The 27,436-nt window shown below is 38.6% G+C and overlaps 1 protein-coding gene and 1 long non-coding RNA gene across 2 annotated transcripts in view; one reads left to right on the forward strand and one right to left on the reverse strand.

The window, feature by feature from the left end:
- LOC148127210 (uncharacterized) overlaps positions 1 to 9,387 on the forward strand; it is a 26,140-nt gene extending 16,753 nt beyond the window's left edge. Inside the window, exon 3 of the long non-coding RNA XR_015742073.1 lies at positions 9,257 to 9,387. This is a non-coding gene — a long non-coding RNA (uncharacterized LOC148127210). The remainder of the gene's footprint in view (positions 1 to 9,256) is intronic.
- Positions 6,671 to 27,046, reverse strand: WARS2 (tryptophanyl tRNA synthetase 2, mitochondrial). The gene is made up of 6 exons (XM_026713285.2): positions 26,956 to 27,046; positions 15,240 to 15,497; positions 11,390 to 11,470; positions 10,894 to 10,979; positions 10,194 to 10,312; positions 6,671 to 9,763 (listed from the first exon to the last, which is right to left on the reverse strand). Exons 1-6 carry the CDS (start codon positions 27,043 to 27,045, stop codon positions 9,315 to 9,317), a joined length of 1,083 nt encoding a protein of 360 aa, XP_026569070.2. The 5' UTR covers position 27,046; the 3' UTR covers positions 6,671 to 9,314.
- Positions 27,047 to 27,436: the final 390 nt, after the last annotated feature.

Raw genomic sequence — 27,436 nt, forward strand, 5'->3', positions numbered from 1 at the left:
GAATTGGCCAGTGAATGTTGGCAGTGCAATTTGGGATAAGAAATTCCATGAATCAGAAAAATGAGTCAAGGAACTAGAGGGTGAAGAAGAAAGTATCGCTGTGAATTATAGACTTCTCCCCCTGCCATTGCAATTCATGTTTAATAAAAATTCATTGTTTTGGGGGCAGGGGAAGCCCATGCCTGAAAGCCCGGAAGTTGTACTAATTCGTCCTCTTCAGTTAGCCAGGTTTCCTGTCTCTTGCGTAAGAGTTTAAAAAAAAGTTTAAAAAAAAGTTGCTCAAAGAATCATGGGCATAGAAGCACAAAATGATATAGCTACTCTTAGTAAAGCTGGTAACTTGAAATGGTTGTGTAAATCTAAACGTACTTTTTAAACAGAGAGCTATTTAAAGTTACAATTGCCAAAACATCTTAGGGAGATATTTACGTGAGCGAGATTTGAAGAGTTTGATACAATGGTCGTTGGATATGGGAGATTCCATTCTATACTATATAATGGATTGCGTTGTGGAGTGGTAGTGGTAGAAGACTTGGCTCACATACTATGCGATGGTTCTTTGTATAAGAGGGTGAGAGACAGGTACCTTGGTTCGTATATTAAACAAATGACCCCATATTAAAATAACATACCTTATATGTGGCCAGAATCTGAAAACAACATTCAATACGGCATAATACTTGAGTAAAATGGTTCAACAGATCAGCATCTGTGGAACTGATTGGGGTAGATTGTAGGGGTGATACTGAAACATAATTTTATCTTATTTTACTTTCCTACATATCAAATTATTGTATTTTACTCCAATTTCATTTTAAATTGTTTTTATGGGCTTTTATAAATAATTTGTGTTGGAACTCTACATTTTGATATGGCCTATGGGCTAATCAATAAACTAAACTAAACTAAACTACATATTTAATCTCTGTAGACTTCCTATTCATATAAGTAGCCAACTGGGATATATCTCATCATGGGATGTATTGGAGAGTCGACTGCTATAAGCATGATTAGCACTTGTCCTGGTGGTTCCTGTCTTGTTTGACAAAGATGATTTTTTGAAATCCAGAATTTGCCACAAGTGATTTTTTAACTGGCAGACCATCTATGCTGAGGTCCCTGAATCAGGACCGGCTGTGGATTTCACATCCTATACAAAAACTGAGGCTGACCGCCTTATTGGATTAACACATTGGCAGGTTGTACTTTAGACCAGGGATGGACAACTCTACAGCTCTTCAGATGTTGGAGTTTACCACCTATCGCCTGCCTTCATTGGTCATGCTTACTAGAGCTCAACTGGGGAAGGCCATATGTTGAGATCCCCATTCTAAATATCATTTTCCTTACTGGGCAAGAAGGTGCTGGTTTAAAAGAAAATTATTAAGAACTTTTCACTGTTTTTAGAATTTTTCCCTTATCATGGTTTGCTTATGTTTAGATTTAGAATTGCTTTTCCTGTTTGAAAAGGTGAGAACCTGTCAGATCAGTCAGCCCAACCACCAGGAAATGATGGTTTCAAACTGATCCCAGGGACTTTAAGAAAATTGGAGATTTTTTTCTGGCATCACTGGTATTATCTTGTTAATCACTGAACTGCAGAGATGACTTAAGTAACTGATGCAATAAATTTTAGAGATCCTTCCTTTTCAGCAGAGTTTGGGCAGTTCCAAGATAAACAGAAGAAATTTTAGAACAATTAACAAATGCTAACAAGAGCTCATTATGGAATCTATAGCTGCATCCTTACTGTCACATCTTTCCTCAAATGGTTAGGGGCCTTCTATAATCTGGTGTTGATGTAACTGGTTCCATGGCAATGCCCTCCTTAGCGCCTCTGTGAGGCAATTAGAAGGATAAAACATTTCTAACAGTTGCTGTCTGGACCCCATAGTGTGTAGATATAAGTCAGTCCTTGAGGGATCTTAGAGCTTTGCTTGTCATGTTTTGTTGGATGAACATTTGGGGGGTGGGGGGCTGAGGCTGAGCAGAAGGGGTAAGATTCAGCCAACTACGGGTTCATTTGGCCATTAGCACCCATGAAATGAATCTGTATGGTTAGTTGTTAAAATAGTCACTAAATAAATTCTAAATCAAGTTATGATGTAGACTTAGCACTTTGCTAAGGGTTTGCCATCAGTCGCCAGCCCAAGCAAGAAATCATTGCCAATTGTTACCCTCTCCACAGAGTAAAGGAGATGTACTGTGCAACAGGGGAGAAAGAAAATAAAGATGGCTTTGAGTCTAGTTCAGTTCCTGGTTTGAGTCTAGTTCAGTTCCTGGACACATTCTCATAACTTTCCTGGCACCCCTACATAAGTGGTCTATCAATGTCTTCTAGTAAGCTGTTACCCAGACTCAGCTATGCTTAGCTTTCGAGTCCAAGATGATCAGATGTTAACCTTGCTGAGACAAAAACTTTCTGGAAACTCAGAAACTCAGCTCCACCCAAGTATTGAACAGGCCCAGTCTTGCTTAGCATTTGAGGACCAGGCAAGGTTACTCAGATGGCTATGTCACCTCACTGTGGGAACATGGTGGAAGCCTGAGTACACTATCAGGAAGGCTAGTTATTAGTAGAAAGAATCCATAGCACATGTGAACTCCAGATTTGCCAGGTGTTTTTTTTTTTTCCTGCTGGGACTTAAAGATGGGGGAAAAAGAAGTGGATATAAAAGAAAAGGAACACATCCACCTTTTCAACTGCTGAGAATTGAAAATCCTTGACGACTTACTTCCAGTCCTTCAGACTTTGACCTTCTGATGACTTCTTTGTACTGATAGAGGAATTCCAATCGGGGGGCATAACTGAAGAGTGGTGGTTACAGCCTCTGTGCCACCAGGCTTTTTGATGCCGTGCCTTTTATCCTACCCCAAGTTTCAGGGCCACATTTTTGTCTGTTTTGCAGTATAGACACAAATGGATGGAAAGCTGATTTCCCCTAGGTTTATCCAGAAAGTTCCGTGTTTCTTACGTCTGAGGCAAAATGAATTGTATCCCGAAGGTCAATTTTTAACTGCAGATACTGAATGACTTTTAAAGTTGTTGAAAAATTTTAAAACTAGTAAACACATTACTGATGTGTTTTAACCAAAATGTTTGGTTTTGAATATGACTTTACTTGGGAACTTGAGCACTCTATGATGGGACACAAATTTGACAAATAAAGATATAAAATTAGGCTGTTGAACTAACTCTCTCCTATTTATACCCATTGCCTCAGGAAATGATCTGAAGTAAAGCACCTTTTTATGGATTGGAGCGAGGAGCTGTACGGTAGAGGGCTGAACAAGTAGCCTCTCTTCTCTCAGCTCTAAGAAAGTTGTTATTGTATAGGTCACATTTCGGTATGTATCTAATTAACACCGAACTGTTCCATATAACTAGAAGGACATGAAAATATATACAAAAAAGAGAAACATACCAATGGCTTTTTCCCTAAATGTACATACTTGCATAATGATCATGTTTGTGCGAGAGTAGCCAGAGTTTCTGATTTCTCTGCTTCTAAAAATATCCTTTGCATTAAATTCCAAAGGTCAGCCTTGGTCTGATTTGGAATGTTGCAAGCCAAAGACTCTCTCTTGGAGCAGTAAGGAAGATCACTTCAGCCATTAAACCAGCATCCAGCACACATTTATATTGCAAAGCTACAAATGGAAAATGTCTGTGCAGAAAGCAGTGCTTTTCCAGGCAATGTCCGTATCCCGCAGATCCAGTTTGGCTGAAGCTCCTTGTTAATGTATATACACAACAGCAGAGGTGGGATTCAAAAGTCTTTTACTACCCGTTCGGTGGGCATGGCTTGGTGAGTGTGGGTGTGGCAGGGGAAGGATACTGCAAACTCCCATTCCCTCCCCACCCCACTAGCCTGCTTTCCAGCTCCGTTCTCCTATGCAGGTTAATAAAAGAAGACCCAGCAATCCGCTGGGACTTGGGAAGCAGAGAATAGATGGGGGTGGGGCCAATCAGAGGTGGTATTTGCCGATTCTCCAAACTACTCAAAATTTCCGCTACCCTTTTTCCAGAACTGGTCAAAACCTGCTGAACACCCCCTCTGCTCAACAGCCTTCCTATCTTTAAGGATCTGTAATGTGTGAAACAGTAGCAATTTTTCAGATTTCAGTAGTTCTCTTCAGTGTTGAATCACAATCTATCAATCAAACAGTACTTTGGATGAAATCACAGCTACCTTTTAGTATACAGTAGTCAACCAAGGAATTTGTTTCATATTAGACAGACTGAACCCTTTTGCATGCAAGTCCATTTCTGAGTATCCAAAGTTTTCTAGGCAAAGAAAAGTGAATCAGAAACCCTTGTTTGCTCCATAAAATAATTTATTTTGTCCACTCCATTTTGTCCTCTAGGAGTGCACTGAAATGCTGCATTTTAGATGATATTGCCCCCTGGTGGCCATCTCAGGCAACAGCTCCCCATTGCTGTTGCTGCCAGTGGGAACCAGTTAGTGCTTCTAAATTCCAAGGCCAACTGAAATGTCTGATAACTGTGTGCATGTGTGCTGGATGGAGAGGACTGAGATATCTCTGTATCAAAAGGGCATAGTAGAGAAATTTCAATCAATCAAGAACAGAGGTGGAAGGGACCTTGAAGGTCTTCTAATCCAACCCCCTGCTCAAGCTGGAGACCCCATACAATTTGAGACAAGTCTCTTCTTAAAATCTTCCAGTGCTGGAGCACACAAAAACTTCTGAAGGCAAGCTGTTCCACTGGTTAATTGTCCTCGCTGTTTGGCAATTTCTCCTTAATTCCAGGTTGCTTCTCTCCTCGATTGGTTTCAGTCCATTGTTTTTTGTGTTCTGGTGCTTTGGAAAATAAACTGACCCCACTCCTCTTTGTGGCAGCCCCTCTGCTATCATGTCAGCCCAAGTCCTTCCTTTCTCTGGACTGGCCATACCCAGTTCTTGCAACCGTTCTTCCTATGTATTAGTCTCCAAGCCCTTAATCATCTTAGTTGCTCTTCTCTGCACTTTTTCCAAAGTCTCAACATCTTTTTTGTAGCGTGGTGGCCAAAACTGGATGCAGTATTCCAGGTATAGTCTTACTAAGGATTTATTAAAGCAGTATTAATACTTCACATGATTTTTATTCTATGCCTCTGCTTTTATACAATCAAGGATTGTATTTGCTTTTTTGGCTGCTGCTGGACACTGCTGCCTCATATTTAAGTGACTGTCCACTAGCACTCCAAGGTCCCTCTAACAGTTACTGTTTTTGAGTCAGGATTGTCTAATCTGTACTTGTACCTTTGGTTTTTCCTGCCCAGGTATAAAACCTTGCTTTTTTCCACATTAAATTTCATTTTGTTGAAGAACGCCCATTGTTCAAGTCTGTCAAGATCTCTTTTGGATCCTGAGCATGTCTTCTTGGGTGTTGGCTATTCCATTAAAATGGAATTAAAATGCTCAATAGAAAACTGTTGTGTGTATATGTACATTTTTTGATGCATGCTTGTTGTTAATACTGAACTGTAGGGACATCCTAATGCTCTGGCAGGGAGGTAATGAATGGGGACACAAAATTTCAAGACAAGCCATTTCTGGTGATTGAACAGACTGAGTAGTCAGCCAGGAAAGACACAAGTTGCCCTAATGGGTTCATGAGAAGTTCATCTTTAAATTATTTTAAACAAGTAATTTAACACTTAATACTACGACGATTCATGCAAGGTTCTATACTTCATGCAAGTATAGAAGAAAAAGAGAAATGAGCATAGTGAAGTACAAAGCGGGGAAATGTCTGTGTAGATTCTCATTCATCCAGGTCATGGTCGTCCCAAAGGTGATGTTTAAAAGGGTTTTCTTAGTTCTTCAACAGAACTGAAGAAGCCTCTTGGATGAGAACACCCCCAAAGTCCAGCTGCTTTCTGAATGTCACTTTTAGGATTACGAAGTGGGGATTGTAAACCTTCAGTGTCCTCTCTGCCATTACAGCTTTAAAGTGGAGAATAGGAGAAATGATGCAGGTAATGTTTTGCTGAGTATTTTTAAAGAGATATTTCTTTATGCCAGCACGGTAAGATGCAACACTAATAGGCTTGAGTGTTGATTTTTGATTTGTTGATTTTCTGAAACAAAATAAGGTCTCACACAAGCCCAGGTGCTTTATTATTCCAAAAGCAGGATCTTGGGTTTAATAGGCCATAACTTTACCAAGCAATATTTCAACGTTTTATGCTGTGACTTCTTGGGATCATGTTTCTTTAGAACATTGTGGTGCAGGTTTTATTCATTACATATTGCACAATGTTTTCATCCTATCATTTTCTAAAAGACAGCATGTGTTCCTTGCTCTCCTGAAAATAGCCGAATATAGTTCTATAGCAATATGCTGTGTCTCATTAATCATCCAGCCAGTGATTAGCTTCCCAGTTCTAGGGGACCCAGTTCAGGACTTAAAATACCGTTCCTGGCTTGTCAGTTTTTGGTTGAGATTCTGCGTTTTCTAAGATTGGAACTCTCCTAAAACCTCCCTCGTCCACCTGACTGCTACCACATTGCATGGAGCATGCTATCACTAATCTGTATCAAAATTATCAAAGGTTTAGCTATGCAGTGCAACAAAAACACTTGACAATAATGAGATGCTTGGTAGAAATCTCACTGCTTTTACAGCGTATGGAAATAAAGAATCCAAATGAATAAAACTTACTTCCCGTTCACCAGCATTTTAATCATTTTACCAACAAGAGTTTCCAGTTCATTCAGCAACAAATGTCTATTACTATTTTATTACTGTTTTCATCTTTCACTGTCTTTAGAATGAGATAACGGGCCCAACAGCTCTTTCCATTATATCAATTCATATTAGTTTATGTGGGGGATTTGTGTCAATGCACTGAGTTTAAAGAGAATTGGGAAAGATTACAGAGTGCAGGAAAAGCACTGAATTCCCCAAGTGCTTCTCTGCAGCAGCCTATCTCATAGGACCTTTACAATTTTGACACTGAAAAGCGAACCAGTGGTGGCTGATGATGACAGAGAGATCTGCACACAAAAGTAAACATTTGTTTAAGTTAGCCTGCAAAAGAGAGAATTTAATCCCACTAAAGAGCTAAAATGGTTAAATGAAGAGCTTGAGTTTGTTTTCAAACACACCATTTGATGAGTCTGGATAGAGAGCTGAATCTGTCTGTGGTTAGCAGGCAGCCCACGTGTAAACAGTTTCCAGATGGCAATTCAGAAGAAGATGCTAGCATCCTGCCCTTTACCTCCTTTCCCGGGAACCCACCAATCAGCTCTCTGGCAGGCTGCAAGAGGTGCTGACCGGCTGGGCCAGTGCTTTCTGGGCTGGCTCTGGCCGCGTAGCCACAGGGCACAACCATGATCGTGCTATATAGCTGGGTAGAATATTTCCTTACTTATTTATATTTCACATTTTTGAATCGCTCAAAGAGGGAACAGCCAGAGGTATCATCATACAATAGAAACATACCCTCTTCTTCCACACAATGGGCTAGGGAAGGCTTTTTTCATGAATGCTTACACACAAATTCTGGGAACCTTACAGGAGAATTAGTTTTGCAGGCAGGGTGTGAAGAATAGAGAACTGATGACGAGGCATTGGCTGGGTAGGTTTATGGCTGCTCCCACATCATTTGGGATTTTTCTGAAGACCATGATCTAACAATGCTAAACGTTAAAGGGATGACAGTGGAAAACTGGCTCTGGAGTTTGCAGGGCTTCCTATGAAGTCAGTAAACATGAAACAAAATAAGAGAGCATGGAGTTGCTATGCAGCTGTTTGGGAATCCTGGCTCGGGCTGTAGTCTTTTGCTCACACTCTTACATAAGGCACAAAAACGTGAAGATGTCTGTTTCAGAACCAGTCTGGCTGCACGTGAAAAAAAATCTAAGTTCATACAGCAGAGGCTGTTCTGCCTGCCAAGCATCCACAGTATAATAATGGTGTCCTGTTTTCCATAGTTATGCTGCACTTCAAATAAACTTGCAAACATACCAGAAGAAAGATGCACGGATGTGATTCACATCTTATGGAATGGAAGGAATAACTTCTCTGTTCTGAGAAAGAACACAAGTTATAAACTCAGCACTCCTTTTTCAAATATCCAGAGATATGTGGCTGACTTTTCCCAAAACTTGTTTCATTAAAAAATAAGTGCCACTTCCTATCTTCATAAACTCTGTAACAGAATAAAATGCCCTGAGAAACTCTCTTATGGAACAACCAAAGCCTGCATTAGGAAGGCAGATTATTCTAAGCAACACCGTTGCTTAGCATTGTGTGCCATTTTTGTCACATAAGCCCAGGTTATCTAGGGCAGCTTTCATACTGGAAAGAGGAAGGAAAAGATAAAAGAAGTGAGTAAGGAATCTTCAAACTCTGAACTATCCATTCTCCCCATTTTATCCCTGGGACCGCAAACCAGATTGAACTTCCTTCTTCCCCTAAGACAAGAGCCATCACTTCACTGAGCTCCTTCAGCATAAAGTTCCTTCAGGGCTTTGCTCTATTTTTGTCTTTCTTCTCAGGAAAGTTGCTATTCTGGCATAGACCTGGGAGCAACGAAGTGCCAGTTTGGTCTAGTAGTGAAGGCACCAGGCTGTAAACCAGGAGACTGAGTTCTAATCCTGATTTAGGCATGAAAACCTGCTGGGTGATTTAGGCAGGCCACTCTTTCTCAGCCTAACTCACCCCAGAGTTGTTGTGGGGAAAATGGAAGGAGGCAGGTGTATTGGGTACATTCAGTGCCTTGAGTTATTTATAAAAATAATAAAAGTGGGATCATTTTTTAAAAAGTCTCAACAATAGTGTTGTAACTTGCTTGGAATACTTTGAGAGGAGAGTTTTCAGCTGAGCTGGCTTCACAGCATTTTTACTTGGACTGGCAAGGTAGTCCTTAAAGATCTTAATTCTCAATATCTTGCCATCTTTTGCCCCTGAGGGCAGATCAAAGCTAGATCAGCTACAATTGTCTTCACCACTCAAATGATCCTGGGAATAATTAACTGCAGCCACTAGTGGACCAAAGAGACAGTTACGTGGCAGAAATGGAAAGGGCATCTTCGTCCAGAAGTTCCACCCCACATAATCATCTATCTGGTGGGAAACCTGGCCCTTGGAGCAGATTCAGCTTTCCACCCTAACCATACTTAGATGTCTTCATTGTATTGCATGTGGTTTGGCTCTCTGCAGCCTCCAAGCCTGGCTCTAAAATAATTAATACATGTGAGGGAACAATCTGATAATCAATCTTCTTTTGGATCCTCAAAACAGGACTGAAGTTATGGCACATACTGAAGTAATGAAAGATGATAGCTACTTTTTCTTGGATTCAGTTCAACCCCACCAATCTTTTAATTTCCCAGTACACAGGAGCTGCAAGTTCTTTGGCTTTTTCTGCTCCGGATGACAGAACCTCTTCCAGGTAAGTTTTATCTTCTTTTAGTCTCTTAAACTCATTCCTAACTGGTGCAAGTTTTTCAATGACCGCTTCGGCCACCACTGCCTTGTAATGGGCTGTATCCAGGCCAGTGCTCTGCTGTACCACTTCCTCTGTGCTGAGCCCTGTGGCAGCAGAGTGAATAGCCACAAGATTGGAGACTCCCAGGCGATGTTCGGGATTGTAGGTCACTTCGGAGGTAAAGTCCGTCACAGCCTTGCGAAATTTCAGCTTTATCTCCTCAGGACTATCCGTGATACACACCGTGCCTAATTTATCAGGGTCTGATTTTGACATCTTTGAGGTGGGATCTCTAAGAGACTTCACTTTTTTTGCCGAGGCTATAATCAAAAGAAAATAGGAAATTACAATCTGTACATAATATAGGAAAAGAGTCATGTCGGTCTAGTATTATAGCCCAAAATCAGAAAGAGTCTGGTAGCATCTTTTAAGACTCGCCTATTTTTAATTTAAGTCATAGCTTTTGTGAGCTGCAACTCACTTCATCAGATGCAGAGTGGCTTGATGGACACGAGATGCAGAGTACCAAGCTACTCTCTAGATCTGACAGGCAGCCTTTCCTGTAGCTTTTGTGGCCTTAAAAATATTTTCCCAGTTGGAATGATGACATATATTTATTTCAGACTGCCAAAAAGGTTCATTGTTGAATTTTCTTTTCTTTGATAGTTGCCCAATCCTCCTCCCATCCCAAAGACATTGATATTATTCAACCAGCAGCTTGTTGTGCTTTTTGCTATTCTTCTTACTCACTTAAAAGGGCTTTGGGTACTGGAAAGAACTCCCCATACTTCTTATTGAACTGGCGGGCTGTATCTTGAGTCAGCTCCAAGTGGAGGATTTGATCTTCTCCAACAGGAACATGTGTTGACCTTTCAAATGAAAAAGAAAACTGTGCCCATCTTATCTGCTTATTTCAAACTCCTTCAGAAAACTGAAGAATGAGTGAATGCTCCAACGCTGGAAGTTTTTAAAAAAGATGTTGGATAACCATTTGTCTGAAGTGGTGTAGGGTTTCCTGCTTAGGCAGGGGTTGGACTAGAAGACCTCAAAGGTCCCTTCCAACTCTGCTATTCTATTCTATTCTATTCTATTCTATTCTATTCTATTCTATTCTATTCTATTCTATTCTATTCTATTCTAATGCCATGCCACGCCACGCCACTCCACTCCAGAGTGCTAAATAGAACAGTTAGATTTGCTGGTAGTTTACAGAAGCTGGAGCAGAAGGAAATTCTATTTTGCTTTCCTTCCAGGCTTCCAGCAGTACCCTCCATAATATCTGCTACAGAACAATTCACACTTCTTAAAGTGAAGGGCAGGGGATCTGCTCCATGGCTGATACCATTTTGTTGGAGGGAGTTGGATGCTCTCAGTAACTCAGCTGTAACTTTTGTCTGACACGTTATATTACAGGCATTCCATCTGCAAATAGAAAAACGGTCATTCTTACTTGTAGAGAAGAATATCTGCCGCTTGAAGGACAGGATAGGTAAAGAGCCCAACTGTCGCTCCACTGGTCTGACTGGCCTTCTTAAGCTAGTGGTAGAAAAATAACATAACCTTGATTAATCTCTTTATTATTTGATCTTGAATAAAATACTCATCATTAGGACAGGTTGCTTTTCCATAAACTGAGAATTTATTTATTTATTTATAGATTAGAAGGTCATTTACATGATTTATAAGAATATTGTCCAAAATCAGAAAGTAACTTAAGCAAATTCTTTAAAGGAAAGGAGCAGCCTACAGAAAGTGCAATTTAAAAAAAAACCTGGAACATAGAGGATTCAAATATTTAGTGATCTCAGCCACATCATCAAGCATTCCCACTTCCTCTTTATGTTTATGCACAGGCAGAAGAATGGGCTACTGCTGTGAAGAATGGGCTATTGATGGAAAATAACCTTCCCAGATAACTCACCTCTGTCTTCTCAATGGAACCTTACCTTCCACTGAGGAAAATGTTCTAGACGTTGGTTTCCTATCAAACACCCTAAGACCCAGCTAAGCTGAGCATGTTCAGGCACCTGAAACAAATGATAGACGAAAATAAGTACATTGTGGTTTTATAAAAACTCAACATCAATTGGAAGATATCCTTCCAAATAAAAGGCAAGGGTTTTATACATACATACATACATACACACATACACATACATATATAGAGAGATATATAGATATTTATATTTATTTATTCCATGGATTGGGTTATTTTAGTTCCCAAAAATATATTCTTGGCTCAACTAACTTGCTGATCTGTGTTAATTATAACTTACCTTACTTGTACATCACATCAAAAATATTAAAGGTAATCTTTGACTTTAAATAATTCATTTAGATTTTTATTTGATTTTTAATGCCTAACCAATTGATAAAATATCAAAAGGATGAGTGCAAGAGCCTCTGAGGTACCATCCTAAAGGCCATAGGATTCTGTCCTCTGAGGTTAGAGAAAGAACTCCCAATTCTGAAGGGCAAAGCTAAGATAGGAATTCCAATCCCATCATTCTCCAAGTCTATGAAAGGTAGTTGGGCAAAGTGCAGATGAGAAGCCAGTTGTTGGATCCTAAACCATTCTGGCTGTCTCCTACTCTCAAATAAGGAGACATTTAGAGCAAGCCTGGAGCTTAAAAGCATTTCCCAATGTGTACTTAAGACTGGTCCTTGACTGTAATATACAAAGAAACAAAACCAATATTTTATATCTCTGCTACAACGTATCTCCCCTCTTATCAAAAATCAACCAGTTTAATCTCATATCCAAACAACCAGAATCAAGGGAAAGCTTATGATCAGAATACTTATTCTTCTGGAAATCTTTCTTGCAGTATAAGCTGAAAATATGGAGAAGTATTATAAAATGTTATAAATTCCATTGTACTTTACCCAGCTGAATTTGCCAAAGATGTGATCATCCAAAATCGCATCCTCTACTGATCCCCAGAGCTTTGACTACGTATTAATGAGCACCTAGATCTGATTTGTAAATTTCTATTTGAATGTACTCTCTTTCTCATACTCATTTTATTCTGCTATTCACATTTCAATTTTATTTGGTCCAAACATGGAGATAGTTGATTTTCTGAAATAATAACAATAACCAACAACAGGAATAACCAACAACCCTTTGCATAAAGTTTTGAGTGTTTCTTGATTATTTGTCTTCCAGGACAGATAACCCTAGCCCTTTTTCTTTGCTGGTCAACGTTATTTGATCAATGCCTTCCCTTTATCTTTGGATTCTGACTGTAAATTCTCATATATTCTGATAAGTTATATTTTCTGTGGGCTCCTGTTAATCTAATCTACTTTGGATAGTTTTCTAAGAAATGACATTTTTCAAATAAGCTGACTGTTGCATTAATGTTGAATGATTTCACATATGTATCCCTCTGGCAGCTTTTCCAGATTTTTTCCTTTTTAACTCAGCCAATGAGATTCAGAGCCAAATAGCCGTTCCAGATCACTCACATCCAAACTATCAAAAATCTGTGTATAATAGAAACTATGAAACAGTTAAATCAAAGTTCTGATTATCAGCGCTACATTGCCTGACTTTATTAAAAAAAGATAGTTATTAATGGTCAGAAAAATAGTATTAGCTAGTGGCAGCAAATTCGAACAAAATTCTACAGCTCTGTTTCTGGAAAATGACACTCTTCAGCCAGAGAACCACATTTGTGTCAATTTGAATCTGCAATCCAAAGCAGGAGCTCAGACAGTAGCGGTGTGGAACTGTGTGCAGAATCTGTCATTCTGTGTTCAAGAGTATTTTTGGTTCTGTATTCTGTCAGTACAGAACTACTAATTCTGAAAAAGAAAAAAAATCTGGCACATTAATTCCAAAAAAAGATAATCCTTTTATTTCTTGTAAAAACCATTGAATGAGCAAAGAATATTAATAGCCAGTAAAGAAGATGCAATCTGACTTATCCATATACTCTACTAAACATATTTTAGTCAGGTTGTGTTAGAATGTTTTTGTTGAATGCAGCGTGTTTTGTCTCCCACTGGTTCTTTTCTCTCTTCTCTTCTGAGACAGTGTTAATTTAAAATCAAATATTCCAAGTGGTTCCCTTCTGATATATTCTAGTTCTCTTTTGATGTTTACAATTTCTCTTGGGAGATTCTTAATTATTGTAACCAATGCAGCTGGTACTGGGTTTTTGTTTTGTTTGATGAAGCTGTTGGAACACCACATTAGGGACTAGACTTATTAGTGTTGGAACTATCTCTGCTTTCTTTTGCCAAAGTCATTCTGCTTCTCTTTGCAAGTCTTCACATTTTGAGATTTTCTCCAGTTCTTTCTCTTCTATTATGCTGTCTCCCAGTACTGTCACATCCACTATCCAAACTTCTTTTGTCTTTCTTACTATTATTAAACAAACATTAGGACCCATTAAAATTTTGACAAATTAAAGAAGCTTCTCAGAGTGTTTGGAAAACTTTTTCATGCAAGATGTCTATTTTTCATTCAAGCTTCTGCCTTGACTTGCCAAATTGCATACTTTGGGGCATTGAAAAGAAAGCACTGGGAGCCTTGTGTTTGTAGAGGTAGTCGATGAACAGCAGATATAAGATCAGCAGTTTCTGTGTGACCACTTGAGTCAGCCTCCTGCTGCTAAGGACAAATTAAAGACAGAACAATAAAATTCACCCCAATGCAGGTATTTTGCAAATTATTTCACTGGCACCAAACATTCCTGTTTTGTGGGCAGAACCCTACCATTAAATCAATGTTCATGAAGAGAATTATATGCTTTGAAGGGAAAGGAAGGAAAGGAGCAGAAAATAAGCAAATGAACATAGTAACATTTTACTATGTTACTTAAATGTAAGAGCAACTGCAAAGCATGCTCGCAGTCTTCAATATAATTTGTTATGTTCCACACATGGAGGAAAAATACCACGTTGCACTTAGCTTGTGTTCATACACTGTACTAAACCATGTAGTTTATTTGGTTCTGGCTTATTGCATTATATAACCAATGGTTTATGGCTCCCTGTGTTATGAAAACTGAATCCCTCTGCAGCCTGTTCAACAAATCTTGGTTGTAGCAATCACGATTTAGCATAGAATGTGTTTCAGTTTTAAGCTTTCCACCTTCAGTGCGTCTGTTCTCTTCATGCACTTGAGGTTCTCATTCCGTGAACTCTGCCTGAATGATGCAGAACCTCCTCTTTACAAATGTTACTCCAGAGTTCATAAACAATGCAAAATTATTTTTAATTCTCCCTCCTGCCTTTGCTGCTCTTATTGTCAGCACCAATTCTTTTCTCTCCAGATCCCAGAGATGCCAATGCCCCGCCAAAGCTACAGCAAGCAGACTCTTCTTATGCCTTCTTTGGACCATTGCAATTTAACATCAGAATGGAACTCCTTTCTTTTCCTTACTGGAATTCTTCCTCCACATTGCTGTGCAAATAATCAAACCATAAAAAGACAGCCTCACAATACATTTTGTTTTACTGTGTTCTCCGTTCCCCATTTAAGTCTCTAATATAGACCAGGGCTGTCTATACAGGAAGCCAGATGAACACTCTGAAGCATAGTTGCCTGCTCTTTCATTACAAACATTGTAACTGGCTAAAATGATTTCTTCGTTAATGAGCCCAGAAGCAGATCCCCTAAAAGGCTGATAATCTTTCCTGTCCATTTTCCATAGGAAATACCTTCTGGATTATTCAAAATTAGCTTTGAATATTGATGTAGATATGTGGGTAACAGCATAAAGATACACATATATAGTACGGTCTAGAAAAATCAAGCAGAAACCTCCAGAGGAAGAGACTGACCTGGGACTGCTGGAAAAGGAAGCATCTTTGTGGGTTTATGCCGCAGGCCAGGAGAACAGCAGTGATGTCTAGGATGCTTTCCCTTAAAACAGCTGGCTCTCTTGGAATGGTGAGGGAGTGGAGATCCACAATGCTGTATAATACAGAACTACATTCTTCCTGTAGCTTCACCCAGCTTGTGATGACACCAAAATAGTTCCCCAGATGAGGAATCCCCGTTGGCTGAATTCCTGAGAAAATTCTTTTCAGACCTTTGTTCTGCAAGAAAACCATAACCATAGGTATAGATATAGGTAAATTATCACTGACAGCTCACATATAGTTTATGCAGGCTTGGTCTTCTTCCCATAAAGCTCAGATGAATCCAACAAGTTTGGGGAGCAGCACAAATAAGGTCACAATGGCTGCCCATTAAAAACCACTTTATACTAAAAGGTAGTATAGAGCCCCGGTGGTGCAGTGGTTAGAATGCAGTATTGCAGTCTAACTCTGCCCACTGCCAGGAGTTCAATCCTGATGGGGTTTAAGATTGACTCAACCTTCCATATTTCCGAGGTCAGTAAAATGAGGACCCAGATTGTTGGGAGCAATATGCTGACGCTGTAAACCTCTTACACAGGCCTGTAAAGCTCTGTAAAGCAGTATATAAGTCTAAGTGCTATTGCTATTGCTATAGGGTTTTTTTGTGTGCTATTTTTACAAACAGCTTAAATCGAAACTTTTCCAGCAAAGTAAACAAAATTCATACAGTAATTAATCCAAATATTGTCTAGTCACTGCTTTCATTTTGATCTGAAAGAAAGGTGATGGAAGAGCAAATCTACTTTTTTCCTATTCAGTTTCTTTCCTTTATATTAAGGTTGCCTAATGCTAGAGGCAATTTTTCTTTTGCTGTTCTGTGTATTATGAAAGACAATAACACTGCAGTATAAAGTAACAATGGACACATTGCTTGTAAGAGAAAATGAAAATGAAGTTATGTACTAGCAATCTGCACTTTTCTTTAGTGACAGAATGGAGTGAAAAATGGATGAGACTGGGATCAAAATTCAAAGCCCCTGTTGTAAAATACGTAGTCACCACATTGTTTATTGTTGCATCATCCTATCAACTTCTAGTTATTCAATTTCTTTTTCCTAACCATCTCATTCTCTGGTTGCCTGGATGTCTTTTAAGCACTACCCATCCACTGATTCCTTTCAGAGAAAAGCTTGCCTGTAGATACAAAATGGAAAGCCTAAAATATGACTGTCTAAACAGAACTGGATTATTTCGTAAGCTTTGAAAAAGAACCCGGGCAATAACATGGTATTAGGCTATTTAAGGAATCATTTCAAATCATCAATCATCAGTAAAGGTTTGACAGTTCCATCTCTCAAGAGTCAAGCTACTTCCTGGGTGGTCGCTTTAACTTTACCTTCCATATTAAATGATGGAGCAAATTTCATTCACATTATCACTTCTGCTGAAAAAGTTATTTAATGTTGAAAAATACACAGCAAAGACTAGAAATGCACTATAAGCTAAAAAGGGCTCCTGCGTCCAAAATCTGCATCCTGGTGCCAAGCTCACCACTTCTAGCAGTAATAGAATTTTTTTAAACCTCACATTCTTTTAGGATATAGGTTTGCTCTTAAAAAACTCCAGGGATTCCATTCATCCAGAATAATTTGTTTTTACTTCCTTTTTTTTTGAACCCATAATGTACTTTTTTGAACACATAATGTACTTTTGAAACTCAGCTCCGTTTCAAAATTTATGTGGCACAGCAAAGTGTTGTTGGAGACCCCATAGCTAAATATAAGGCCCAAATTTTTGTTTTTAAAAAAATAATGCAAGGTATGTTAATACATAAAAGTTGTAGTAAAAGTCATTCAGAGGTACCAGGTCCCCCTCCAAGATAGACTAGATAGCTAGATGAGATAGCGTTGCATACGTGGATTAGTATCAGCCTCAGAAAGAGGGCACCTTGAATTCATGCCCTCTTTGTTATGAAAAAGCAGAAAAGTCACTTCTGTGTTTGAACAGAAACCTGAACAGGCAGGCAGGGAAAATGGTTCATTAAACTTGTAGGATAGCCACACTGTAGCACATTTTTAAAACATCTATTTAAAAATAATAATAAAAAAGATTAAGGATGGATCAAATTACATGCAGAATTAAAAAGCACATCTAATATACTGTAACCCAATTATGGATACCTCAACACTGAAACATATTGATAATCTGGAGAGAGTTCAGAGAGAAACCAAAATGATTAAACGCCTGGGAGCAACTAAGTTCTGGAAGAAAAGATTAAAACAATTACATATGTAGGGCTTAGTTAAATTACGACATCTTAGGAAGCTTGCTTTATTCCCCTCCCAGCCTCTAAGGCTGACCAGCCTCTCAGCAATCCAGGCTGTCAGAATTTGATCTATTGCACTTCAAACATCCCATATACCTCCAAATCAACTGGATATATTTTTATTTTAAATATTTTCCATGTGCCAGTGTTTAAGGCTGGGAAGAGGTGAAAGTATTACTAGGACTTCTAATAAGAATCCCATTTTCCTCCAAATTACAATCACTACCTCCCCATAGTCCTTCTCAGAGCTTGGAATCGAAGCTCATTCCCCTCTCCATTCAGTATCACCCAAAGACTATAGCAGACAACCCCGATAAGCACAAATGGCTTTAAGAGGCTATTTCCCATTTCCAAGACATCTGCAGCAAAGGTGTCTCTACCCAGCTTGGAATTTTGGGTGGAAGAAACTTATTAACAGGAGGGAAATGCAAGCAAGGCTCACTATTTCAGAAAAAGAGAGAAGAGGAAAAAATTACTTTTTTAAAAAACTTAATTTGTTAATAAACCATACCACTAAAAAAAATAAGGGTGAAACCTAACAGCATAGTTTTATTTACGTTTATTCAGGAGTTCAGTTTCATTTGAATTGTATAGATTTGCAGATACAGAGGGCACCTGCAAGTTATCCAGCCAGAATGGACTTTAATTACAATCCTAGAAGATGTATTTCGAAGTGGCTCTACTGTACTATTTCCTGAGAAACAAATTTAGCTAAAAGCACTATGACTAGAATTTCAACAAAATTTAAGAAAGAGGAGGCAAATTTTAAATTCTAAAGATAATTAATACTGATTACAGAACAGTGAAGATACTCTCAAGGATATAGGCACAACAGGATAATACTTGATTCTTATTCTGCCTTTGAAACAAAAGTTTAAGGCAGACTACAACATGATCCCTCATCTCATTTGTTCCAAACAACCCCTGGCCTCCTTTTGAGGTAGTTGGCCCGTAGTAACCAAGGGAGCTTGTAAAGCTGAGACCAGAGTTGAATGGGAAGTCTCCCCATTCCTAGGCCAACACCTAAACCTGGTTCTCTATTCCTGAAAAAGGAATAACATCTGCAGTTATATAAATTGTCTGATATGACAGTAAAACGTGAAGGATGTATGTGGCTAACATTTTTGATAAACTAAGTGATGAGATCATGAAGTTTGTTCTTATGCTGTTTGTAAAATTTCTTCTTGAATGGTATTGTACGCTATTTCTATTTTTGATTCTTCATTAGTGAAGGATTCAGGCAGCATAAAGCATTTCAGTTTACTGAGAGGAATAAAAGAGAATTCTTGAAACCAATGTACTAAAGCCATACCTAGCAGATTGGTCTTCTATAAGCATTGTTCACTGTTTATCCACCCAGCAAGAGTCAGAAGGCAGCCTAGCAGGGAGTTCAGCCTGGTGTCATGAAATCATGGAGCTGGAATGTGCTTCACTAAAATGTTGAGGTCAGGCATTAGAGCCGTATACTCAAAAGATTTGGAGTCAGTAAAGGATTAGAGAGAGAGGAACTCCCATTGGAAGGAAACATAAACTGCAAAAAATGCAAATTCAGATGAGAGCCATTTTTACATGGGAAAATGTCTCAATGGATTTTAGATTCTGAACAGAGTTGCTCAGTCCTTTGGTACAGAGTGAAGACAGAGGTTGTATAGATTTGCAGCAGATTAATTACTGTCCTAGCAGTTTTATATCAATACTTTTCAGTGTATCTTTTCATAACTTTCTATCCCTACAACCAACTGGCTTCCATAATGTTCTTATCTCGTAGATACATTGTCTTTTTTCTTTATTCTTCTCACCTCTTTTTCAAGTTCCCATCAACTCCATTTAACTATCACTTTCCTAGTCCTCTCTTGACCTATCCCCTCTGCTTTTATGCATTTGTTTTGCAATTCAGTTCTCCTGCATTCTCTCCATGACCAAATCATCTCAACATACTTTTTTCCATAGTGATCATTAATTTTTATATTTAATTCCCATTCATTCCTGACATTTTTAGTATATTGCATATAGCATTCCATATGCATTAATTCATAAGTAAATTAAACACCCAAGGAAACATTATACAGTCTTGCAATAGTTTCTGTTCAGTGTTGACCATTTCTTAAGTATGTCAATTATTCTTGTGTACACTTTTTTTCTGCTTTTATCATATTCAGCAGTCAACCTTCATCTCCATATTCACTACAAATATTCCATACTTCAGTCTTATATACACTTTATATTCTTTGTCCAAATGAACAAATATATCATGTCATATTTTCACTTACATATATTCTTGATGACTTGCTGAAGAACAAAAATCCAATCTACATTTCTGAAATTTTTACCCTATTTTCATTTCTTGTTCCCCTTGACTCCAACATATATTTCAATTCTTTGACATGTCAGTCACATCCAAATCACAATAGCCTTTCCATTAATTAAATAATTCTAAAAACACTTACTGAAATTATGTTGTAATTATTATGTAAATGCTTTGTCTGCTAGGGGTTAAAATATGAGGAAGTATATCCACCACTCAGAGTTACTCTGTGAGGGAGATGGGTGGTCAATAAATATGATTATAAATAAAGAAGTAAGCATTACTGTGTCCGTCCATCTGTCCATCCCATCTTATCCCTCGCTCCCTCCCTCCATCGCTCTCTGTCTATTTGTATAGCCACCCATTTCAACAAGGAACTCTAAGCAATGAATATTAATAAAAATAAAATAACTAATATATATAGCAGCCAAAAATGTACTACAACCACAATCCCTAACCCAGACAGGCTCCTTTGCACACTTGGGGCCCCAAGCTTTGGCATAGAACCATGTACACGGGCTTTTTCTTTGAAAAGTACTATTCAAAATTCTCTATGCCATCGCAATTGGCTTGCATTTTGGAATGTTAGGTACCTATAACGTGTGCCTGTGGCATAGAGCAGGTGAAGAAAACTAATTCTAAATACAGGTGGTGTGTGCTTATGCATGAATGCATGGGAGTGAGGGACAACACAGGAAGAAGGGAGCGAATCACTGCTGACATCTGTGACAAAGAAGATTGATGGTTTCCCTCTCTAGTTTTCCCCACTGTGAAGGCATACAGGGGGTGGGGAAAGGGATGAAGCCGCCGCTATGAAGCTGCTATGCTGGCAGTACAGCAAACTGTTTCTCTTAGACCATTTGAACACTGATTAATGAGGTAGAAGCAGCAGCCCAGGAAACAGAAAAATCATGCTTAGACTATCCTCTTATTTGTCCTTTACTGTAATTGGAATCACAGAATTCCATATGGTTTTGGTCGTTTCCTGGGTATGAATTTAAGCCCCAGTACGCAAAGGCAAATCATGAGGACAAACAAAACAAGATGTTAGAAACTGTCTTATCTTTAAATAAAGGTACATATTTTTCAAATTGTGCCTCAAAATAACAACCAGTCTATTAATGCAGTAATAACAATTTCAACTAAATACTATGAAAAAAATCCACTTATTTAGATGAGAATAAGAATAAGAAATACTTTTCTGGCTGGCAAAAAAAAACCTTTGGTCATTTTTCTTTTGTTTCTTTTCATTCCTAAAAAAGGGAAATTGCCTAAATAAACTACCCAAAGCACGAAAAATAACAATAGAGCTTTTTATTTGTACATTATAATGTAATCTATCAAGAAACAGATATTATCTGCCAGACAACATTTAGAAAATCAAAAATAATTTATTCAACATTACTACACATAAATAAACATAAACTAACGGCATAGAAAAGTGAGGCAACTCATGGTTTTTAATCCACTGTTTTATGTAATGCATAAAATGAGAATTCCTTAACAGAGCCCATAGAGTAAAACAAGAATTATGCAGTAGTTAGAGACCTTTTCCAATGACAGAAATTTTATTTCTTGAACATAATTAAAAATTTAACACTGTTTTTTCTTAAATGCAGTAAAGGTGTATGCATATGAAACATAGTAATTTGTGTAATATAATATTTAAATTTAGATCACTTCACATAAGAATATTTCTATGAATATGTTGTCACAAACTAGAAACTGAAAGCAAACAAAAGTCCAGAAATTTATTATCCAATATCTTTATCAAGTCTTACTCTAATCTATGCTATGTAATAGATTGTGAATGTGACATGTAAATCAAGAGTGATTTAGCAAGTGAAAAACTGAAGTTTAAATAATATGTCTTCTCAGCAAGACACCTACATTAAATGGATAGAGCTATACCTTATTATAAAACTGTTATTTTCCACAATAATCCCAATGTAGAGGTTTCCATCTTGAAATACAACTATTGCCAACAATGAAGAGTTCAAAAGAAACTGCATCCTGAACTCCATCTGAGTGGTGCTAATTAGTCAAAGCAAATAAAAATGAAAAATACTGAAATACAGGAATGAGTTAATTGGAGTCATTATCTCTGGTCTCAATCTCATATCCTCTTGCCCCAGGACCAAGGGTTTTTTTTTTTAATTTATTATTTTTTCAGGTCCTTTTGGTTTCATCTCCAGCTAATAACTGAGAGTTAAAAACAGTTAAAAACTTAACTAGCTGGGTCAATACAGAGTGTACTTTGACAAATGAGCAGGCAGGTTTTAGAGCTGGACACTCTTATCTTTGACCTCACCTTAGTTCTGCAACATCTGGCCCAAAATTTTCAATCAAGCCAGGTTCATAAGAACTCCAGAATAAAGTTTCATGGTAGCATGTGAGGCATGTATCAACTAAAATCCAACTTGAAGAGGAATAAGATATGTATTTTGGTTCCCCTTTTCTTCAATTTCAAACTGCTTGTGATCAAAATAAGTAATTTGGATCGACACCCCCCCCCACAAAAAATGGCCAAAAAGTAACACACACTGCTACAGAGAGGTTTCCTGAGGGTGGGCTCCAGAATGAGTCCAAAAGCTCAGAAGGCTAAACCTCTGGTCCCGGTGACTGACACAGATTGGATCCAGCAACATTATCCTGGGAAGGGGATATTCACTTTCATTCATCACAGTATAGTGCTTTAAGATAGTGCTGCAGACCCTGATAGTTTTGAAGAAGCACTTAAGAACATAAAATATAGAATAACAGGGTTGGAAGTGACCATGGAGGTTCTCTAATCCAGTGGTCGCCAACTGGTGGGCTGCAAGAAAATTTTAGTGGGCCGCAGAGAAATCTCACCCCCAGAGCACCCCCCAAAAGCAATTAATCCAGGCTGTGCAGAAACACAAGGCTGTATCGCTCACATGACCCATGGGAACCCTCCCTGCCCACTCACTCCTTACCCAGTAAACTTGCCTGCTAAATTGCTATTTTTCCCTTTTCTGACCATCATCTGTTCTGCTGTACTAGGAGATTTAGATTAGCTAGGAAGCAGGAAATGGTTGGATTTCTTGCTTTCTAGCTAGTCTTTAGATCTTTGGTTCAGCACAGCTGAACCTGCGAGGTTTGCTTGCAGAAAATTCAGTGCACTCAGGCAAGCAAATTTAGACTGAGACTGAAGGTTTGCTTGCATTCTGAAAATTGCCAGTGCCGACTCACAGCAAGCAAATTTGAGAGTTTGCTGCAAGCAAATGCTAGTGACGATGAGCAGATAGATAGATCACTGAATGATTCTGTGAGCAACTCAATCTGCCTGCTTTGCCTGATTTTGGGTAAAAGTTGCTCTTTTTTAATAAAAAAATCAATATTTATATAAATATTTATAATATTTACATACAAGCCATGTCCAGCCAGTCACATGACCACCAAGCCACACCCACAAATTAGGCCATGCCCACAGAACCAGTTAGTGGTCCCTGGGATCTAAAATTATGAGTTTGGTGGTCCCTGAGGTCCAAAAGGTTGGCGACACCTGCTCTAATCCAACCCCTTGCTCGAGCAGGAGACCCTATATCAGGGGTTCCCAACCTGGGGTGCTCGCACCCCCTGGGAGTGCGTGACGATATTCCAGGGGGTGCGAGAAAAGTCCAGGTAAACAATAGGATATTGGCTATATGTTGGCATTTTTATTTATTATGCAATGGATTAACTTTGTTTTCATTTTAGAGTTAAGTATCGTTATTTAGTGGCCGGCACATACATACCTGTAAAGATTCAATCCTACCATATATTTAACGCGTTCAGTAGTTCCTAAAGTCTAAATTTCAGGGGGTGCGAGGTTTGAGTGAAATTTCTTTAGGGGTGCGGGGCAAAAAAAAGGTTGGGAACCACTGCCCTATATCATACAATCTCTTCAGGGATAAAACACTCACTTCTAACTTCTGGAGGTAAGCCATTCCACTGATTAAAATAAATAAATTTTAATAAATTAAATAAATAATGACTTAAAATAATTACATTAAAATTAAAGTCTTAATTTTTGCAAAGTGACCTAGACTGCTTGCCCGGTGGCTTAAAAAAAATCTTTTAAAAACTCTTTGGGCATGATTTTTCATTGTTTTTACAATTATAGCACATACCAAAACTATAAAATCCAAAATGCCCTAAAATCAACTTTTCTAGAAGAGTACAGCATATCCCAACAGTGTTAAAATTTCATTTGACTAAGGCATATGTGCAACTTTTTTTGAGGTGTTCAGTTGGGACCTTGTAGCTCCCTAGCCCCTCTGGAAAGGATTAAATCCAAATTCTTAAGAATTTACTCCAAGTGACTCCATGTGTAACTAATGTGGCACTAAGGAGAGAGGGTGTTTATTCTGATTAAAATAGGACTGGTGCATGGATTTGTATTACTGTTCACTGGTTGAAAGTTCACCCCTACCCCCAATCCCCAGGCTCTTTGTCCATTATGGTTATGAATAAACAGAGAAAAGAACATCCCTTCAAAAACTATACTGCTGGGTCACTCTGAGAGATAGGCACTCTGAGAGATAGATAGGCAGTCCAGAAATATGGAAAATAAATAAAGCAAGCTACATTTTACCTTATGCTCTCAGAGGGAAGATTTTAAAATGTTTCATTTCTATAACATCTTTGCTGATGCTCCCTAGAGGAAACAAAATAGTTTCACAACTCCTGCTGTAATGCCTTTTGCATAACATGGTGCACTGAATTAATTATTCCTTTTCCAAGTCATAGTTATATATGATCAGATAAGGCAGGGGTATCAAACTCAAGTCCCGAGAGCCAGAGATGGCCCGCAGGGTGCCTCTGCAGGTGAGCTCCGTTTTGGCTGGACTGCAGGGCTGCAGGTGGCTGTTGCAGCCAAAAATGGGGCCCGGAGGGGCACATGCAACCCACCCAAGCTCCATTTTCGCTGGCAGAACACTGCAGGAGGCTGTCACAACTGAAAATGGAGATAAGGAAGCCGATTTCGCTGGCAGAGTGCTCGGGCCACCACAGGCATCCATACAAGTGACGTCAAGCTGGCCATGCCCACCATGCCCACCCCAGCCCCCAAGGTCAAACACAACCCTAATGCACCCCTCAATGAAATCAAGTTTGACATCCCAGAGATAAGGGATCATGAGATCCTTTTACTCGTCAGCTTAGAAATATCTCCAGAACTAACAAATTTCTTACAATTGCTATTGATGCAAGACAATAATTGTTCAGTAATTTTGATAATTTGTTTTTCCTAAAATGATTTGTATTTCCTTTTTTAATGCTCTTCACTTTTTTCTGATTAATTAATAAATATATCTTAATTTGCCTTCCATACTTCATCTTCTTTCCATAAATTTAATTTAAACCCACTGTAGTAATACTTTAATTTTGTGATTTCACCTGTTTTTTAATCTGATTGTATTGGACTGCATTTTATTGTACTATGCTTAATATTGGTTTTTGACCATAAATAAATTTCCTAGTCTCTATGCTTGGAGAAGGAATGTTCTACAACAATCTAATATCATAGTTACGTAAGAGCCATAAAATTTTGGCTTTTAGACCCCCTACAAAGTTTGGATCTGCTTGTAAATTTTAACAAATAAGATGGAAATGGATGATTAATGAATGGAAATCATAAACTGGATTTAAATTTCTTTAAATAATCTGAAATCAAATTTAGAGTTTCTGCTGCCACAGATACAATATTTTACTGTTGCTAACATAAAAGCCGAGCCTTGATCTTCCCAAAAAGTTGTGCATCATCATTTTATATTAATTATTATAGAGTATTATTATTTACCCTATAATGCTCAGCAAATTCAAACCACAGAGCACTTCCTGCTGTTCCATTCATTTTACAGAGATAAAATGTATCAGTATTCTTATCCTCCATTTTACAGAGATGAAAGGTACAGTATCCTTATGCTCCCACTGCTCATCAGTATAACAGGAGACATATACTAATTTTACACTTTTCTATATTATTTTCTGACTCTTACCATTCATAACATACAAAGTTGACAAGTTACAGTGCAGCAATAAGCAAAATCCTGATGGCCAAGTAGAGCCAATCAAGCTTGATACAATTTATGTTCAATTATAAATATTCAGCTATTCAGTTGTACAACTTTTGCTGATAACTTATTTTTTTAGCTTTCTAGAAAGCACAGTACATATTTTGGTTTCACAGCAAACTTGCAGCTTCGTTTCTCCATCTTTTAACTCTAAAGTTGTGGTCCTTATCATTTTCTGATACCATAGTGATTAATTTTATAGTCTCATGAAAGATTGTATCATTATTTCAAGATATATTAAGTCTTTCTGCCAGGGGAGTATTCATAGCAGCTGGTTACTATTTTAAAAAACCACAGATGCGTTTAAAATACAATTAAAAAACACTAAATAAATGGCACTGTACAGTCACAGATTACATGCAGACAAAAATGCTTTAGCACTCAATCACAACTACAATAATTAATTTTGTGAAGTACTAGGCCAATCGATTTTTCTGGGGGACTAATCATTTTAACATACCTGTACATAAGAAACTAGCCTATCTGGAAGAAGGCTAACCTAAAATCTTTATGTGTGTAAATCCCAAACATCACATTTATTTTTATTTATTAGCTACATTTACAATCTACTTTTATCCCGTGGATTTCAGGGCTCTATATATCCCACTGTTTCCTTTGCACCGATATCGCGGGCTGGCTTAGTCTGGGAGGCGGAAATTGGCCCCAAAGTTACCCACTTAAGTATAGATGCGATTTTTAAAAAATCTGAATTCTGTCGAGGTAAGTCCAACATGCCAAAGATACCCGACACTGGTTTCCACTTCACTTGGGAAAAGACCAGCAGCCGTATTGCAAAAGAAGAATTGCGGTGAGGAACGCAACACCATAACGCGGTTGCCATGCAGGCTCCTGAGCTGAATTAAACGATCCAGCGCTACGCTGTCCCACGTAACAGGGCGAGGCGACGAGACTCTTAATCAAGATATCATTCTCCTCGTTCGAGGATCGAACCTTCCCCGTTCCTCCCGCCCAGACCCTCCGCTCTACCTGCACAAGCTGAAGAGTCCGAACAGCAGAACTGGGCGCAGCCATGTTGGAAGAAAGGGCGACGATCACATGATGGCGCGCATGCGCCATTATCAACGCCCGCTCTGCTCTGCCCCATCTCGTTCCCCTTTTCCTACGGAGGGTATATGTATCTAGCGCGGTGTCTCTAATCGTGCTTGGAACGGTCCTGAAAGGGTCTAATGTGCAAGACACCTAATGGATCATAGTAACAAATTCGATCCGCAGCAAAAGTTTCCGAAAAGTTCCCTTTCCCTCCGCCGTCTCCTCCCCGTACTGGAGTCGTCCCCTGGTTCTCGACTCAGCTATTTTAAGATGTGTGGAGTTCAACTCCCAGAATTCCCAGCCAGCATGCTGGCTGGAGAATTGTGGGAGCCCAAGTCCTCATATCTTAAAATTCTGAGTTATGAGGGTCGTGTAGGATGGACTTTGTAATATTTTAAATACGGGTTTTGTAGTACTG

Source organism: Pseudonaja textilis, chromosome 2 (assembly GCF_049901715.1).
Source record: "Pseudonaja textilis isolate UNSWEBS1 chromosome 2, rPseTex1.2, whole genome shotgun sequence".
Classification (NCBI taxonomy): domain Eukaryota; kingdom Metazoa; phylum Chordata; class Lepidosauria; order Squamata; family Elapidae; genus Pseudonaja; species Pseudonaja textilis.

What these genes read in the sequence shown, in the direction of transcription:
- WARS2 (XM_026713285.2), bottom strand. Translation starts at nt 27,045, where the DNA reads ATGGCGCATGCGCGCCATCATGTGATCGTCGCCCTTTCTTCCAACATG. An exon ending in AACATTTTCCTCAGTGGAAG is followed by an intron (nt 10,980 to 11,389) that starts GTAAGGTTCCAT and finishes TTCTACCACTAG; the next exon opens with CTTAAGAAGGCCAGTCAGAC. An exon ending in GCAGATATTCTTCTCTACAA is followed by an intron (nt 10,313 to 10,893) that starts GTAAGAATGACC and finishes TTCATTTGAAAG; the next exon opens with GTCAACACATGTTCCTGTTG.